Source organism: Festucalex cinctus, chromosome 13, assembly GCF_051991245.1.
Source record: "Festucalex cinctus isolate MCC-2025b chromosome 13, RoL_Fcin_1.0, whole genome shotgun sequence".
NCBI lineage: Eukaryota > Metazoa > Chordata > Actinopteri > Syngnathiformes > Syngnathidae > Festucalex > Festucalex cinctus.
In genome coordinates this window covers 22,561,585-22,578,160 of record NC_135423.1, presented here as the reverse complement: position 1 = coordinate 22,578,160, position 16,576 = coordinate 22,561,585, and the positions used below count along the sequence as shown (strand labels likewise).

The window sequence follows — 16,576 nt, the reverse complement described above, 5'->3', positions numbered from 1 at the left end:
TTGAGAACCGATGGAACTCCAGTGCCATCTACTGGTAGTCCCCTAGAGCATATAACAGCTGCCTTTCCTCCCCTTGTTTTTCGGGGGGTGGGTAGGGTACCAAAAGCAAGTTTTCAGGGTAGCCGTGGCCAAATGGTTAAGATCGTCACGTGCCACTGCGGTGGACCAAATGTCAACAACATCCTGCTGAATACTTTTAAAAATGATTTAAAAGTGACGTTAAAATCTTCAAAAGTTTAAGGAACTTATCCTCCATACACCACAATGGAAAAACGGCTGATCCAAGGGCCGCAAAAAAATAGAAAATTGAAACTCAGCTAAAAGCTGAGCAAATTAAAGCTTCAACTATCATAATATTGTGTTTTTTTTCCTGTTAGAAAGTACATGAATTATTGAGTTCAAGGGACGGATTGGAGAAGACGTGTATGAATTGTTCGTGTTTATATATGTAAAGAAAATGTCAATAAAAACATTTGATCACAAACGCAAAATAAATTTGAGAAATGTTTAATCCAGCATACAAAATTCATCTTGTTCCCTTTTTCAAACATTTAGAAATGTTTTCAGATGACAATTTCCTTTGTGGACCATGTATTGAATGTAGGAATAAAGTGTCTTAGTGCTGCATCCATTCCCTTGTACCATGTTTTACAAATATGTCTGTGACAGAATTCAGAGGATTTTTATTGCTCAAATATCTCAAGAATTATTCCTATTGAAAACTGCAGCTTTACAACGTCATAGCTAAAAATGCATATTGTTGTCAGTTTGATTTGAGGTAAACATTTAAAAGTTTAACAAAGATTTGATCAATTGTAGTGGAATGTTAACATTATCTGTGCAATACCACAACATTAAAAACTTTACTATACACTTCATTACAAGTGAAAGAACAAAACCATAAAACAAGACAGCTAATTCATAATGTTTTGCCCATTGTTAACCTGTATGACTGTAACAAGCCTCTTTGTAGGAAGTAGCATTGACAAGATTGAACATGTCTCTCCTGACAAAAGAAAGGAACTTCTTCAGAGGGCAAAGAGGGTGACTGGAGCGGCGGCCAAAGGAGCTACAGAATGTGGTGTGATACGTGACATCCTCTCCATTGTACAATACCCTGATAAAACATCCTCCATCTCTTGCTTTTGGCCTCTCATCTTTGCCGGCCTTCTGCTTCGGCGGTCCCCGAATCTCTGAGGGGCTTTTCCACAATTCAAAGACCAATCTAGCTGCAAACGGTGGGAACCTGGCCTCCTCCAGTCCCAGGGCGCTCAGCAAAGGCGCCACGGTTACATCGTGAGCTGAAGAGAGGGTGAACACCTCCTCGCCTCCCGCTCTTGGCGGCCGATTACCTGCGGCGGCCTTGGCTACCCGTTCCATTTTGGCGGCCGTACGGTTGAGGTAGGGGTACATTGCCAGGATTGCGTATTTACGATACAGCCCCGCTCTTCTCCGATCCATTTCATCGTCTAGCTGTTGTCGACGAATCACAGCAAACTGCGCCATTGTTAGACACTCGCCTTTGCTCCCGTCTGTCTTGGAAACGCATGGGAAAGAAAGGCCGTGGCACAAGTGGCACAGCAGCGAGTCGATTGGGTTTGCGGCCCGGAGGTTGCGTGTTGGAATGCTTAACGTGCGCGCCATGTCGGCGTAAGTTCTTTCCAATTCCGTGTCGGCCACTCGCAGGCGGTATTGTCTCTTCTGCTCCTCCTCTAGGTAGCGGTTCCTGGCAGGGCAATCGCAGGCAGAGCTGCAGAACAACGTGCTCCCCTGGTGACGGACAGTCAGCGTCTTCCAGTTGAATTCTGGGAGGAAGCCATAGAGAAAAGCCAGTGCACTCTGAAGTGTGCGGCTTTTCCCGGTCGTCTCCACCCACACCTGTTGAGGCGACCAGTCGGAAGGGAGCAGACTGTGAGGGTGGTAGGCTTGGCGGAGGAGTTTCCCGTTACGGAGGTGCTGCACCACACCTGAACAGAAGCATACATATGGAAGACTTACATGTGAAGTCACAAGTAACTGCATCAAACAACCACAATTTCCTTTCTCATTTACAGAGGAATAACATAGTTGGATTTCAAATGAAATTTACAATTATGACCCTATACTTGAAAGAGATGTGAAGTCTCTGGTGTTAAATAGCAAATGTTATCTTTCCTACCAGTTTGCGTGAGCTCTCCCATCTCACAATTATTGTGGTTGGGTAGTCGAGGGACGGATGCCAAAGGGGACTCCCAGCGCCCGACGCTTCCCTTGCCCATGTGACTTATGAAGGATCTCAGCAGAGGGTGTGAGGGATTCCTATAGGGAATATATTACAGACGTGTAGTGCTTAGTTTCTGAATGGACTCGGTTGTACAGCTTTGCCAACATCAATTACAATATTATACATTCACACGTCTCTAAATATCTGAGCTGGACCCTTGGAAAGAATTTGTCAAACTATGCATCTTTATCTGTTTCCCAAACAGCATTTTTACCTGGTGATCAAAATTAACACATTCATTTTGCAAAGGTGTGATTTCAACTTCTCCTAAATGACATTTTCAAGGATTTGTTTACTGTACATAATTGCCACTTCACTGAAAAGACATTTTTAAGGATTTTTAATACTCAACATGTTTAAAACACCAAAACAGGCTCTATCATTATGTAATATGATTAACCATCAATCCATTTTTGTGCAGTCTATTTTTAACAATTTAAAATAGCTCTTAAACTGTGTACGAGCCATAAAAAAACGCAGGACTTTTTTAAATATTTGCCACCAGGTGTCTCTCTAACACATGCCAAAAGTGCTTGTGGCTGGCAGTAACATGGGTTTATATTTTTATAATAACATTACAAAATGTGTTGCAGCACTACATTTATTCACAAAAAATTGCACGCTCTCAGGAATGCAAAAACCAGAGACAAACAAAAACACACGAATGAGGGCAACAAGAAGAGCAGTTGCTGATCTGAAATGGGAAATGATTGGAGATTACGGTTCAATTTAACAAATCTGTTGGAGCTGCAGCTCAAGTCAGATTAAAAACAACGGAGGGGGCATCTGTGGCAGCGCACAACTGTTTCCATAGTGGTCATAGGTCGGAACAAGACCTTACCACAAAAAAAAAAACAACAACTTGTTTTTGTTACTTTTACACCACAAATAAATATGCACCTAAGGATATTACACTAACGGCAGACCTTTTAGTACAGGAGTGTGTGGGTGAAGGTCACACATTTCATAATGTAAATCGAGGTTTACAGACAAAGCCAGCAGCAACCATAGGTCATCCCAAAGCCAGGTCACACACACCACAGAACGGAAGGATCTCACGCAGCTGAAGGTAGGCAGGAGATCATTGAACGTCAATGTTGGAAAGCAGTCCATCAGAAGTTGGCACCAAAAACACACGTGACCAACAACAACAAGGAACCAAGACAGAAAGCAACAAGTCCTCCAACAATACCATATTGGTCGCTTTACCATGCACCAAAATACGACCAACTGTTATGTATTGTAGTTTAGCGGCCTCTTTTGGCCATGTAACTAGTGAAAAAATAGTAAAGTGAACCATAAGTCAAGTCAAGTCAAGTCAGGGTTTGAGTCCCAGTAACTTTATGGTTGACTTTGCAATTTTTTCGCTATTTACATGGCCGATAGGGGCCACTAAACTACAACAGTGAAATCAAACCTACTGGGCACTTCAGTCAAGTTAGCAGATAAATGAACTCGGTTAAGTAGAAGCACCTGTGACTAAAACCAAACTGTGGCAGGATTTTCACTTTGGGGACCTGCTTTCAGGTTAAGTATATGTTACTTGGTGCTGTATTCCGGTACCTGCAAGACACTTGCTCAATACTGAGCACAGCTTAATCATTCACCCCACACCCCAGATGTTATTTTTTGTTTGTTTTTTAAAAAAAGTTTAAATGAGAAGCTGTACTCACATGCAGCACTGCTCCCAGGCAAAACAGATGCATTTTTGTTTGTAATCTGAAAGAATAAATGAATAAAATGCCTGGCCTCCAGGTGTTCATAACAAATATATTAAAACCAGTATTGGACCAAGCATATCATAAACAGCATGGCGATGTGCACTATCATAGTTCACCCAAATACTCCCTAGCAGGTTTAATTTAAAATCAAATGACAGAACCAGAATCTCATTACTATAACTATAACCGTCACTTGCCTTCGGTGCTGGTTGACGTGGGTTCACTTCTCCACCTGGGAGACCATGTGTGGCTTACATGATGTAAGCTTGTGTGAGTGAGTGAGTGAGTGAGTGATGTGTATATAAATGAAAATAAATAAAATAATTACACATGGCTGAGTGAATACCTGCTAACGGACAAGGTGCAGTTGATAGCTGGCCGTTTGGTCTTGGGTATGGAGTAGAGGGGGTAACGGTCCCCATGGCGAATCATCACCTGGACAGACAGCAGTTTATAGTCTGCTGGAGTGTGACCTGAAAGTGGACAATCCACACTTCAACAAGGAGAAATTAAAACTGGGGAAAATATTTACATATTTTGGGGGTACAGTTCTGCTTTTTTTTTTTTTTTTTTACGAGTTAAATTATTTAGTTCTAAAAATCTATTATTATGGTCCCCATGGCGAATCATCACCTGGACAGACAGCAGTTTATAGTCTGCTGGAGTGTGACCTGAAAGTGGACAATCCACACTTCAACAAGGAGAAATTAAAACTGGGGAAAATATTTACATATTTTGGGGGTACAGTTCTGCTTTTTTTTTTTTTTTTTTACGAGTTAAATTATTTAGTTCTAAAAATCTATTATTTTACCAAGAATCCTATTAGTAGTTTAGTTTAGCGATTTATGTAGCAGTAGATTTCCACTTCTAAAACAGGTAACTCAAAACATCCACCACTAAATTGTAAGCTTATGATTATGTTTTTCAGAAAAAGCATGCTGTCAGAGCAGTAGGAGAGTACAAGTGTGCAGAATAAACAATGATCTGGGTGTGACAAAGGGATAACTGTCGGTGTGAGCACCTTCCCAGGCTTGTTCAGTATGGCTGGGGCTGTTACAGTAGCCATATGCTTCAGATACGGGGTTGGGTTTCTGGGTGTGGGGCACTGGAAACACCCGCTTTCTGGTCTTGCCCTGAGCCACCCGAACACCTCCGTCAGCAGCCTGGAGAGGTCTCTCCTCCACAAGAGGAGTTGTTGGGATTAGATTGACTGCAAAAATGGCACACAAAAGACAAAAGTATTTCAGATAATGAAGTAAAGTAAAAATGAATACAATTTCAAACTCCAAGCTTTTTAAGTGATCCAAAATAAAGCAAAAGTAAAAGCAAATACGTCTTTCAATTAAGTATTCCCATGTCAACATTTGAGCAAATTAAAACCCTCAACTGCAACCACCAAGTTGCTTGGACACCAATGACCATGTGATCCCCGTGAGAAAACCCAATAGGTTCCAGGGGCATTGTATGAATTGGAAGACCCATTCAAAAGGACCCTACTCTGAAGCAAAAGGAGCTAAACTGGCTCTAGGCCCTTTAGAAAGACAAATGTTGAGACATAAATCACAGAAAAAAAACAAAACAAAAAAACATGTCAGAAAAACCCAAGTTCATGAGGCAATGGCACAAATTATGCAGTATGAGTCATTTCGCCAAAATTCTGCCTTCGGAGGTAAGAGCAAATAAAAATGTAATATCTCTTACTACTTTTATTACTGCCTGTGTGTAGTCTACTTCTTAAGTTGTTTGTGTGGTGTAATATACTATAATGTACAGCAGTGTAAAGAGAAGTTTCCCAAGCGGATAAGAGCTAGTCTAATAAAGGAAACATTTTTAAGACTTTTTGAAATGCAGAGACACTCCAAATGTGGTGTTAGCAGGATAGCTTCATGACATAATGCACAAGAAAAACATTCTTTACGGAAAACGTGATGTTGCAGCATGCCAACAGAAAATTGCAAAGATGTTAATCAATTCAATCATTTCAAGCCATGACACGGCACTGCTGTAGCAGTGTACAATATGGACAAAGAAATATAACCTAATACAGATCATTGTATTTCTTGATAATGAAAAATATATAAATACATGTAGTATTTCTCCCTTAAGATTACATGAAATCAGTAATTTTTGGGAATCTTTTCTCAATTTATTTTCAAAATATAACAATCACACAATAATCTGAAAAAAAAAAAAAACTAAAAAGTTAAAAAAAGATATACAAATTTATAATGGCCAAATAAATACAATTGAAAATGTAGTTTAACCACTTTAAAGGAATGCAGTAAAATGCAAACAATGTCAATAAATTGGATAAGCGGGTTGGAAAATCAATAGATTGACAAGTTAACACATAAGTAACATTCAAGTAACATATTGCTTACTATTTATCCAGTACAAGTGCTAATATATAAACCATTTGAGAGGTTGAGTTTTAGGAACACAAGATTGTCACCTTGTTCCGAGTGCCTGATTGTGTTGCCTCAGTCAACATTAGCGGCACCATGTAAATGGAGTAAGTAGATAATAGGAGACGAAGAATAATATAGTAGTGTTGATGGATACTGTGTACAAGTAGGAAGCCGGATAACATGTTGGATGCGAGTGCTGAGCTGTAAATGAAGTGAATGAAAAAATAAATTCCCTTCAGCTCAAGCTACCGTATTACCGTAGCGCAGGAAAAGAAACTACATTGGCACAGTAGCGACGAGAGATGAACAATAGATTACATGATTACAGATGTAAATGATCTTTCTGCTAAAGCTGGTGAAAAAATCTCTTCATGTCTTTTGATTTTGATGAATGTACACATTGTCTACAAAATATATTTAAAAAAAAAATGATGTCTACAATATACTAGTAGTATAGTATTGCATGGTAGACATTTTATATCGTGCCTACAATACATATCATTACATTGCACAACTCTACATGACACAATGATTTTGAAGTCAAATTATTGTATTTACCAAAAATTTAATTGAAAAGAAAAAATAATGATCAACATCACACACGTCACAACGATCATGACTTCTTTTTTAGTTTCAAGAAAGTCAATTCCAAAGAAAATAACATGTTAATATTGAAATGCTTGTTTTTTTTTGATTAAACAATGATCACTAGCGCTATTATACCAGTGAGTAATTTATTAAATACTATCATCTGTATGTTTCCTCCAAACTTACCCATGACGAGGGAAAGGAGAAAGCGTGCTGCAACAGCGGAGACCATTTTGTCAACTGCACAGAGATTTGAGGCCCAGTTACACACACTGTAGTCCATTCAGAAGCACAGCCAGTCTTGCTCGACATTCTGTGCCCCATACTCTTTCGCCCCCGCCTACCAATTGACACATGCCTGCATGAGCTAAACAAACTTTTGGAAACAGCTCTGTCCACACACACAAAAAGGCTTTTGTAATGGCCTGACAAACTTTATGGAGGGATACAAATGAATTCCAAATAAAGCATAGTGCAAGCACGCACTCACAAAACCCCATAATACATACTTTACCGTCAAACAAGAAGGAATAACCTGTCATGTCTAAAGCTCGCAGCCTTCAAAAGCAGAGCAACCGAATTGTTTGTTAGCCAAATCGAACTTTAGATTCATCTGTTAAAACAGTCAGTGGAGCTCAGCTAGACAGTATGAATGCCTTGGACTTTGTTATTTCACTGCTGCTCTTTCACGTCGTCACAGCACACTTATTTGCATGCCGGAGAGGAGATAGAAATACTCAGGTTAGCTTAGTGCTAGCTAACAACTGGTACGTGGCTAGATTTGAAATTGGTTCAAAATGTTAAAAAGTTCAGAAAATGGATGGATAGATGGTTGGAAGAACACCTTTGGGTACTGCCGTTACAGTTATTTATAAGTTAATACACATCCATAGTACGCATATACATGCGGCAAACAATCTCTACCTTCCACTAACAACCATGGCTTTCCTAACATATATTTGAAGTTGGGTCTACCCCAACATACAAGGATGTTAGTCTCTTAAATCGAGATTTATCAATTCAACATACAGTACTTCCGTGACACAAATTACTACTCTATTCACCAGATTCCTCACCATTTTCTGAAATATTAGGGCATTATATGGTACACTGTACAGAGAGCACAAAGCTAACAAAATAGGAGAGCTTTTCAGTTATTAACTGAGGATAAGGTTCCACAGAAAAGGACACCCTGAGAGATGAACTAGGTATAACTGAGAACTACAATTTATTTGTAGTGCTAAGCATGCAGCAAATTAATACGTAATCCAGGGTTGCAACAAATTTTGGCTGAGCTCTGATCACAGGTTGAACATGAATGTCATGTTTGACTACCAAGGAGCATGGCGTGAGCACTTTATGAAGTAACCAAGCAACTAACAAGTGCATGTCGTCGACTTACTCAACTGGGACACAACACACAACAGATTGACATATTCCTGAGTACATTTTAAGCACTAATGCTTGACCATACTGAAAAGGCTAGAGATGAACTGATAAGCCCTCAAATGCCCTCACTGGCTCTGCTCTCACCCGGTTGAGTGTTTATCTGAAGCAAGAAGGCAAGGCAGGTTTGTTAGTAGAGTACACTTCAAGTACAAGGCAATTAAGTGTTTTATGTAATGCATTAAAAGATTATGGTAAGAGAAATGAACTACAGTATTAAGACATTGCAAAAATCGTGATAAAATCATAAAACAAATTAAAACCAAGGATCAGTTTAGATAAACTAAACGACTATGTGCAAATGGGGGTTAAAACGAGAATAAAGTATATATTCACAAAACGCTGCTGTAGACAATTGTGTTTTCAGCCCTGATTAAAATGAAAAATGGACAGTTTGAGCAGACCTCGGTTGTTCGGTGAGTTTTTTTCACAGGTGAAGACCATAGTAACTAAACTAAATGCTGCTTCACTTTGTTTGGTTCCGGTTCCGGGAACACGCAATAGACCTGTCACACTTGACCTCATAGGTCTAGATGTATCATAAGGGTACTAACAAATCTTGCACGCATTTAGATCTTCTGAGACCATTTGAAGATTTATATAAACAGCAGTAAACTCTCTTTGTGGACTCACAGGCAGCCAGTGTAGTGATTTAAGGACAGGTGTGATGGGGTCCAGTATTTACACTGGTGTTTGTAAAAGACTCCGGCGGCAGCATTTTGGATCAGATGTCTGATTCTCTTTTTTTTTTATATGTTATTTTTTATTATTATCATTATTAATATATATATATATATATATATATATATATATATATATATATATATATATATATTTATTTATTTATTTATTTATTTTTTTTGAAGACATCACACCATCATCAAAGCATGACCAAGTTTTTCTGTTTCTTGTTCAGACGGAAAACCCGTGCTATGTTTGACAGGTGGTAATAGTCAGATTTACTAAATAGCTTTTAAGTGGTAGTTAAAATTCAGATTAGTTAATAATTATACCAAGATTCCTGGCTTGATTTATAACTTTCATTGACATAGAGTCAAGGTGAGCACTGATCTTTCATTTTAGGGGACAATTACTTCTTCTTGTCGTGAGTTGGACAAAATTCTGGTCCACCCACTATTTGATTTGATAAATAATGAATGAAAGTAAAGGACTATAGTCATGTGATGACACTGAAACGTTAGATTGGAAGTCATCTGCATAACACCGGTGTTGGGCCAAACCTCATAATTCACAATTTGGTAAATTTCATATTTTGCCCAAAAATCAACGCTTTTGATCAGTCCCCACGTGTGGAAGTCATTTTAACGAATTATTGACCAAACTAAAGTGTTGAAAATGGCTTGCTCTTTCAATGACGCAATATTAATGGTTGAACAAACATGCTATTTTTGGAGTCTACTGAAAAGTTACGATTTTGGAGGTAAAAGGTTAAAAAATCTTGCAGGGAAATAAAAGTTTGTTTCAAAGATCATTTGGCATCAGAAGTGATGCAAATTCCAGATGGAAAAAAACAGTGTAAAAAGCAAAACTTGTTTTGAATTTCATTGTCAAGTAGTTGTTTTTCAATAAGCACAGCGCATGGGGGGAATATTTATATCGGAAATTGAATTATTGTGGAAAAAAATTACATCCAATTTTAAGGAACTATCAAGCGTGTTTGTTTATATATCATTCGGCATACAACTTCAAGGACGGATGTGCAATTATTACATGGATAGGGATGCACAATAATATCGGTGGCCGATAATTATTGACAATTATCGACCAATTAGCAACAAAGACTTGAGAGGCCCCAATGCCTAAACAAGTATACAAATGGAAAAAACATTTCAACTGAAAAACAAACGCCCATTTTCTTCAAGAACTCACCTTCACATTTTAAATCAAACTGTTTCACATCAAACTCAAACTGCCTATTCATCTTGTATGTCATATACATACGTCATTGCTAATCATATAGCTCTCGTCTAGTGCAGTGGCGACAGTCTTTCCCTGTATGCAACTGCAGTTTCCTTGCATTCACTTTGGCTGGAAGGGATACTTGTCAATACAATACCTGCTGTAAATAAAATGCTGAACAATGTCACAATGCGGAAAACCTACTATTGTGTACAAAGGGGCATTCCACAGGAGATGTGATTGAGCCACCACATTTCCAAGTGTTTCAGAGAACCCAGCAATCCTCTCAGTGGACTTTTATTTTTAGGATGTCTACAAGGGAACTTGAATTTGTTTTTTAAAATAGAAATGGTAGAATATCAGAAAAATAGTCTATATGGAATTAAATAGGCTCCAGCATTCCTGTGACCCTCAAGAGGATAAGCAGTTTAGGAAAATGGATGGATAGCTAAATCAAATCAATGATTATTTGAGAAATTCAAACACTAGTACCGTGGAAAGTTAAACAGTAATGCTGGCATTTATTTTTACATTACTTCCGGATCATTGATCTGTCCAGCTGTTGTTTGGTACGAACTGAGATATGAATGGACAAGCAAAGCACGAGAAATGAGAATACACACAAATTATATTGGCTGTAAGTGAAATATTGGAAAAGTTCATTTATATTATGGATATGTTATTATTTTATACAAGTTTACACATCCATCCCAATTAGTTACTTACAGTACTGGACGCTGAAACAGACGATGGCCAGTGCTACTCCACTCATCACCAGCAAGAGGAGGAAGCATTTACGAGCCAACATACTGTTATTGGTCCACGTCCCTGTCCGTTAGCCATGCAGTCTGCAGTCTGGAAACATATAGTTGAATGAAAATAACAAATTACGGCCAAACCGGAACACCTGGCTTCTCTGCATAATGCCACACAGGCTAGCTGATGCAAAGTGAGGGAAGAGGTGGAGTTTTACAACACTTCTCAATTCTTACACAGCTTAGCACTCAAGAGAGTTGACAAACTTGTTCCCAAGCTATTTTTAACACTTTAAATAGGCTAATAATGCCTAATAATTCGCAGAAATCATTAGAGACAGGCCAATTGTATGTATTTGTAGGGGGAAAAAAAATGGAAATTTATGATATATGGACAAAAAGGTTTCTGCCCGACAGTGAACTGAAATCAATCACCTCAAACACATGATTAAACTACTAAAACAGGCGTTCATCATTGCAGTTTTTAATAAATTAACTCATTTGCTCCCAAAAAACATATAAATAGGTTCTATTTTAAATGTTTTAAGTGTCCCAAAGACGTATTTATACATTTTATTAATTAATTTATTTATTTATTTTAATGCTAGAGCGTACAGAAGGCTTTGACGCAGCCTCTCTACTGCAGAGAATGGGTGAAGCAAGGGTAGTAATTTAAAAAATGGCCAGCAGGTGGAAGCAGAGAATAAGAGATCAACCAGGGCCAGCAGCGAAGGGGGAAAATGGCTGGGAGTGTACGAGTTAAACGAGGGAAAAAGTAGGGAATGTGCAAAGTAGTTTTTCCTCCTAGGTTTTTTTTCCCTCGCCATCAATACAATAAAATGCACAATTCCAGGAAATGGTTTAATTGCAATTTTTCTGACAAATACTGTGATTTCAATTCGATAGATTCCAAATTTTGTTTTTATGTTTATGTTTTTGTTTATATCAAGCTTCAGGGAAATACCCACGCTGTATAGTTAGCAACATTACACATATGAGAGAAAATTATATTACACTATCCAAACATAACAAAACAAAAAATCTATATAATGTAAAGATGCAAGGCCAACTTCTTCGTTTTTGTTGTATACTGAAGACATTTGGATTTCAGATTAACAGATGACAAAAGTTCAGAATTCCAGCTTTTATGTCATGGTATTTACATCTAGAGGTGTCAAACAACTCAAGACAGAGTACCTTTTGTTTGAACACACCCTCTTTTCAAGTCAGAAGTGGCAAGGAACGAGGGCAGCAATACAAATCACCCGATTATAAAATGGGAACGGACAGAGCTTATATAGCACTTTCTATTAAGATCAATAGCCGTGAAAGTAATTGTACAGTATAAACATCCTAAAGAATGAACAATCATGACAACGTATCATTATATTGTATTGTGGATAAGATGGGGCCAGTACCGATTCTGACAGGACTGACTTAATGTCATACCTTGGATAGTTTTTACTCTTTATTTTACCCTCTCTTTTTTTACACTTGATGACTCCACTAAATTATGGAGGCCTGTTCCATTTTCCTTCAACCTCAACAGTCACAAATGCATACTGTCTACAAATAGTCAGCACAGGGAAAATAGAAGGTTGGAAATGAAGCTGACACAGGAGGGGGGGAGGGGGAACTGCAGCAAATGTAGCCCTAAAAAAAAAGCAAAAAAAAAACAAAAAAACTGCCTTTAGTTGTTCTAAAGATAGCACAGGTCTCACTAAAGCGCCATAAAATGCTTGCTTGCTTCCAACCAACCCCTTCCCTGACTGTGCACACAAACATGGCACTGGAAGACGCATGCATCACTTCTACGTCCAACATGCCTAGGAGGGTCTAACACCAAGTTCATTTTACCTTAACAGTATAAACATAGTCCTAAATTCTCTCCATGAATAAGGCATCACCGCTACAGGGGTCCAAAGACTGATTTCCAATTACTCTTTTGTCAAAGACAGAAATGAACAAGTCAAATTCCCTGAAGGAAAAGTATTTCAGAATACTGCTTCAAAGTTGGAACATGCTTTTCTTGGGGATAAACAATGAACCAATCTTCAAGAAAACTGAGTTATCTGACATCGCCAAATAGCAGCACCAACAGAGAGAACAATAGTAAATAGACTGATCATTGGCTTAATATTCAGCATTTTGGCACAAATCAGCATCTGCCTTTAAAATTGGATTATTTTGACTCTGATGCAGCCATGGCACGCCTCTCTGTCTGCTATGACTACTCTCTGCAACACTGCCCTGCACACACCATCTGGTTGGTTACCAACGCAGTACCACTGCAGTTTTCTCGAATTAGAAAAAATTGTTGGCCAATATGGCTGTTTTAAATCTTCCGTTGCCACCAAGAAGCCAGTATGGATGAGCAGGCCAGACAGGTGCATATGGGACACACGACAGTGACACAAAACATGTCATGTTGATGAGATGTTAAGTTCTCTCACTGGTGACACGGTGGCCAGTAGATGAGTTGAAGACACAATTTTTTTGTTTTTATTTTTGTATTTTTTATGTTTTTATTTTGTTTTTAAATTTAAAAAATATAATACAAAGTGTGAAATTTGAAAGATTAATACTTTTTACAGTGGACACCCGCATACTCGTGGCTTGGCATCCACGGATTTATTACATCATTGCGGACTCCCTGAAAGATCTTTAATAATCATAAAGACATGTAAATGAAGTCGTTTTTAATTTAAGCTAAGGAGAAGATCACCAATTGGACCAAATTGATAAATGGCAATTCTACTTGTTTCCTGTTGAAAAGTTTAGCTTTTTTGTTTTGTAATAATAATAACAACAACAACAACAACAACAACATGTTCAGTGTACACGTTTTGAGTATATTCTGTGCAATAACATTGCTACCATAATCGAGGAGGAAAATTATCTTTGATGCAAAGAAACGTCGTATCTGCGAGAATGGCCAGCTGATGTGGGCCAGTCAGTTATCAGTGACGTGTCTCGGTAGCACGTATGGTTAGCTTTTTAACAACCGAAATGCTAGCTAGCAACAAACGTTGCACTCGTTAAAAAAAAAAGCAAGCACACATATCCACACAATTATCTTACTGAACGGCACTTAATACGATGGAACAAATGTCGAGTGTCGTGTTGACTTTTAAGCTTATGTGTGGAAGCCGGCCGGTGCCATTCACGTTCAGAACTCCAGATAAGTTGCGGGAGGGGGATAATCGTTCAGCCGTATAAACAATGTGCTCACTCCAGAGGAAGAAACCTATCACAAATTATTAAGATCACTGAAGGAATAAACGCATTAGCTTTTTACCTGCAGATCTTAGACGGCTTCCTCACACGGAACCTGTGACCTAACTGTACAGTGGTAGTTTGTACACTATCTAGGTTTCTTTGACAACGCGGTCAATGAAGTAACCATTGACAAGGCGCTACAATTCCGATTCACGCTTTCATAATAGTACAACTGCACGAACAGTTTAAGTAACCGTTATTTTTATGTATGTATGTATGTATGTATGTATGTATGTATGTATGTATGTATGTATGTATGTATGTATGTATGTATTTATTTATTTATTTATTTATTTATTAAGCGTCCCATTACAATTTGTTGTCGTTGCAAGAAGGCTACTCAGACAACGAAATACAGTTCAGATCAGTGCAGATAAAGTCCTAATGCATTTTAAATACATTTATGTCATAATTATAAATATTATTGGTCAAACACAGACATTGAAAACGTCTTTAGTGTGTGTTTAATTGTTTCAATTTGAAGCGATAAGTTACACCACTGTACTTTATGTCCTTAAAATCTCAGAGCTGCTATTTCATATTATCTCTTTTATTACATTCCCTTAAAAAAAATACAATTAAAAACAATTTAATTAAAAAAAATAAATAAAAATCTTTAGTGTGTGTTTAATTGTTTCAATTTGAAGCGATAAGTTACACCACTGTACTTTATGTCCTTAAAATCTCAGAGCTGCTATTTCGTATTATCTCTTTTATTACATTCCCTTAAAAAAAATACAATTAAAAACAATTTAATTAAAAAAAAACAACAACAAAAAACACCCTTGACAGGGACAATGCATAGCTGCTATGGAACAAAAAGTGTGCTTTTATTCTGTAAAATTTATATCCGGTCGCGTTTTCGTATGCAATCTCGTTAGGCCATCGTAATAAACAAACTCCAACCCCACTCCACCATCTAGTGGCGCACTGCGAGCAATGCAGCTTGCTTTCTCACATCTGAAAACAGCCTCATCCATCCATCCATCCATCCATCCATCCATCCATCCACCCATCCAATAAATATAAGAAAAACAACATTTCTAGTCAGCACATTAGTATTTTTTATTTTTTATTTATTTTTTTATTATTGATAATATCCCGCGACCCTTGTGAGGAATAAGCAGTCAAGAAAATGGATGGATGGATATTGATAATGTCACAGTAAGTTAAAAATAACTAAAATATGACTTCTGTGGCGTTATTTGTTTTGCATACCTCACTAAAGTCAAGGCATAAGACATTAATATTAATGATTCAAAGAATAAACCATTTACAAAGTTAATAAAATATTTAGCGCTGAACTTCCCAACAAAATAAGATAGTGTTCCCCAATACCACCATTGGCATTTGAATATACAAGCTGGTTAAGTGGTCATATGTATCCAACTAGTGATGATGGGAAGTCTAGCGGAGTTTCTCAACCTTTTTTGAGCCACGGCACACTTTTTTCATTGACAAAATTTCGAAGCACACCTCCCATGGCGGTGGGTGGTGGGGGGGACACCCTGACTAAAACTAAGCGACTATATCTTTTCATCTTTTAACGTTTACATCTATTGTATATCTTTGAGCAACAAGTTCACATAACTTGGAAAAACGAAAATAATATCTTAAAATCAAAAGTGCAAATATTCTTACATAATTCACATTATTATCAAACATTAAAATATATTGCCAATAGGAAATATGCAGTGCTTAATTTTTATCATGTCCAAAGTTGCAATAACTACTCCATTTCCTCCTCAAAATCATTCACTTCCACTTGATCTTTCTGTAAAACATACACACTTGCACACTTTCAATTAAGAGAGTATGGTGATATCTTTAGTTTATAATTTTACACATTAAAAGAAATATTTTTGATTTACATCAGAAAACTGTCCAACTCCATGCTTACATCATTCACATACAACAAATGTTATACAACTGTCCACCGTTTCTCACTTGGTGCTCCCGACAGATCGACTCCATCCCCTCCGTCAGTGGGATTTGCCGAGACTGCCGATTTCTTTCAACACTTTTCACATGTTTAGCACTCATGAAATTTGAGAAATATAATAGTTGGCGTTATTAATTACACACCGAGTAGTAGGCGAGTATGTCGCTATGAGTTTAGGGTGAGGCTACAGAGAGAGATTACATAGGGCCAGTGGGGCAGCTATAAGGGTATGCTGATCTGACGAAGTATGCTGA

General features: G+C 37.8%; 1 protein-coding gene across 7 annotated transcripts in view; it reads right to left on the bottom strand.

Annotated features, from left to right (window-relative positions):
• Window positions 1-491: 491 nt before the first annotated feature.
• The window catches only part of pxylp1 (2-phosphoxylose phosphatase 1), a 37,672-nt gene continuing 21,587 nt past the window's right edge, over window positions 492-16,576 (bottom strand). For 2 of the 7 annotated variants that reach the window (XM_077541110.1, XM_077541109.1), the window contains 5 exons: window positions 11,073-11,201; window positions 5,006-5,194; window positions 4,331-4,457; window positions 2,159-2,298; window positions 492-1,967 (listed from right to left, as the gene is read on the bottom strand). In XM_077541110.1, coding sequence (XP_077397236.1) covers window positions 940-1,967; window positions 2,159-2,298; window positions 4,331-4,457; window positions 5,006-5,194; window positions 11,073-11,154 — 1,566 coding nt within the window. In that variant the 5' untranslated portion in view covers window positions 11,155-11,201 and the 3' untranslated portion in view covers window positions 492-939. Of the gene's footprint in view, window positions 1,968-2,158; window positions 2,299-3,936; window positions 3,983-4,330; window positions 4,458-5,005; window positions 5,195-7,166; window positions 7,425-11,072; window positions 11,202-14,399; window positions 14,529-16,576 lie in introns of those variants that run through there. The other 5 variants (XM_077541112.1, XM_077541113.1, XM_077541108.1 and 2 more) reach the window with 5 other exon arrangements.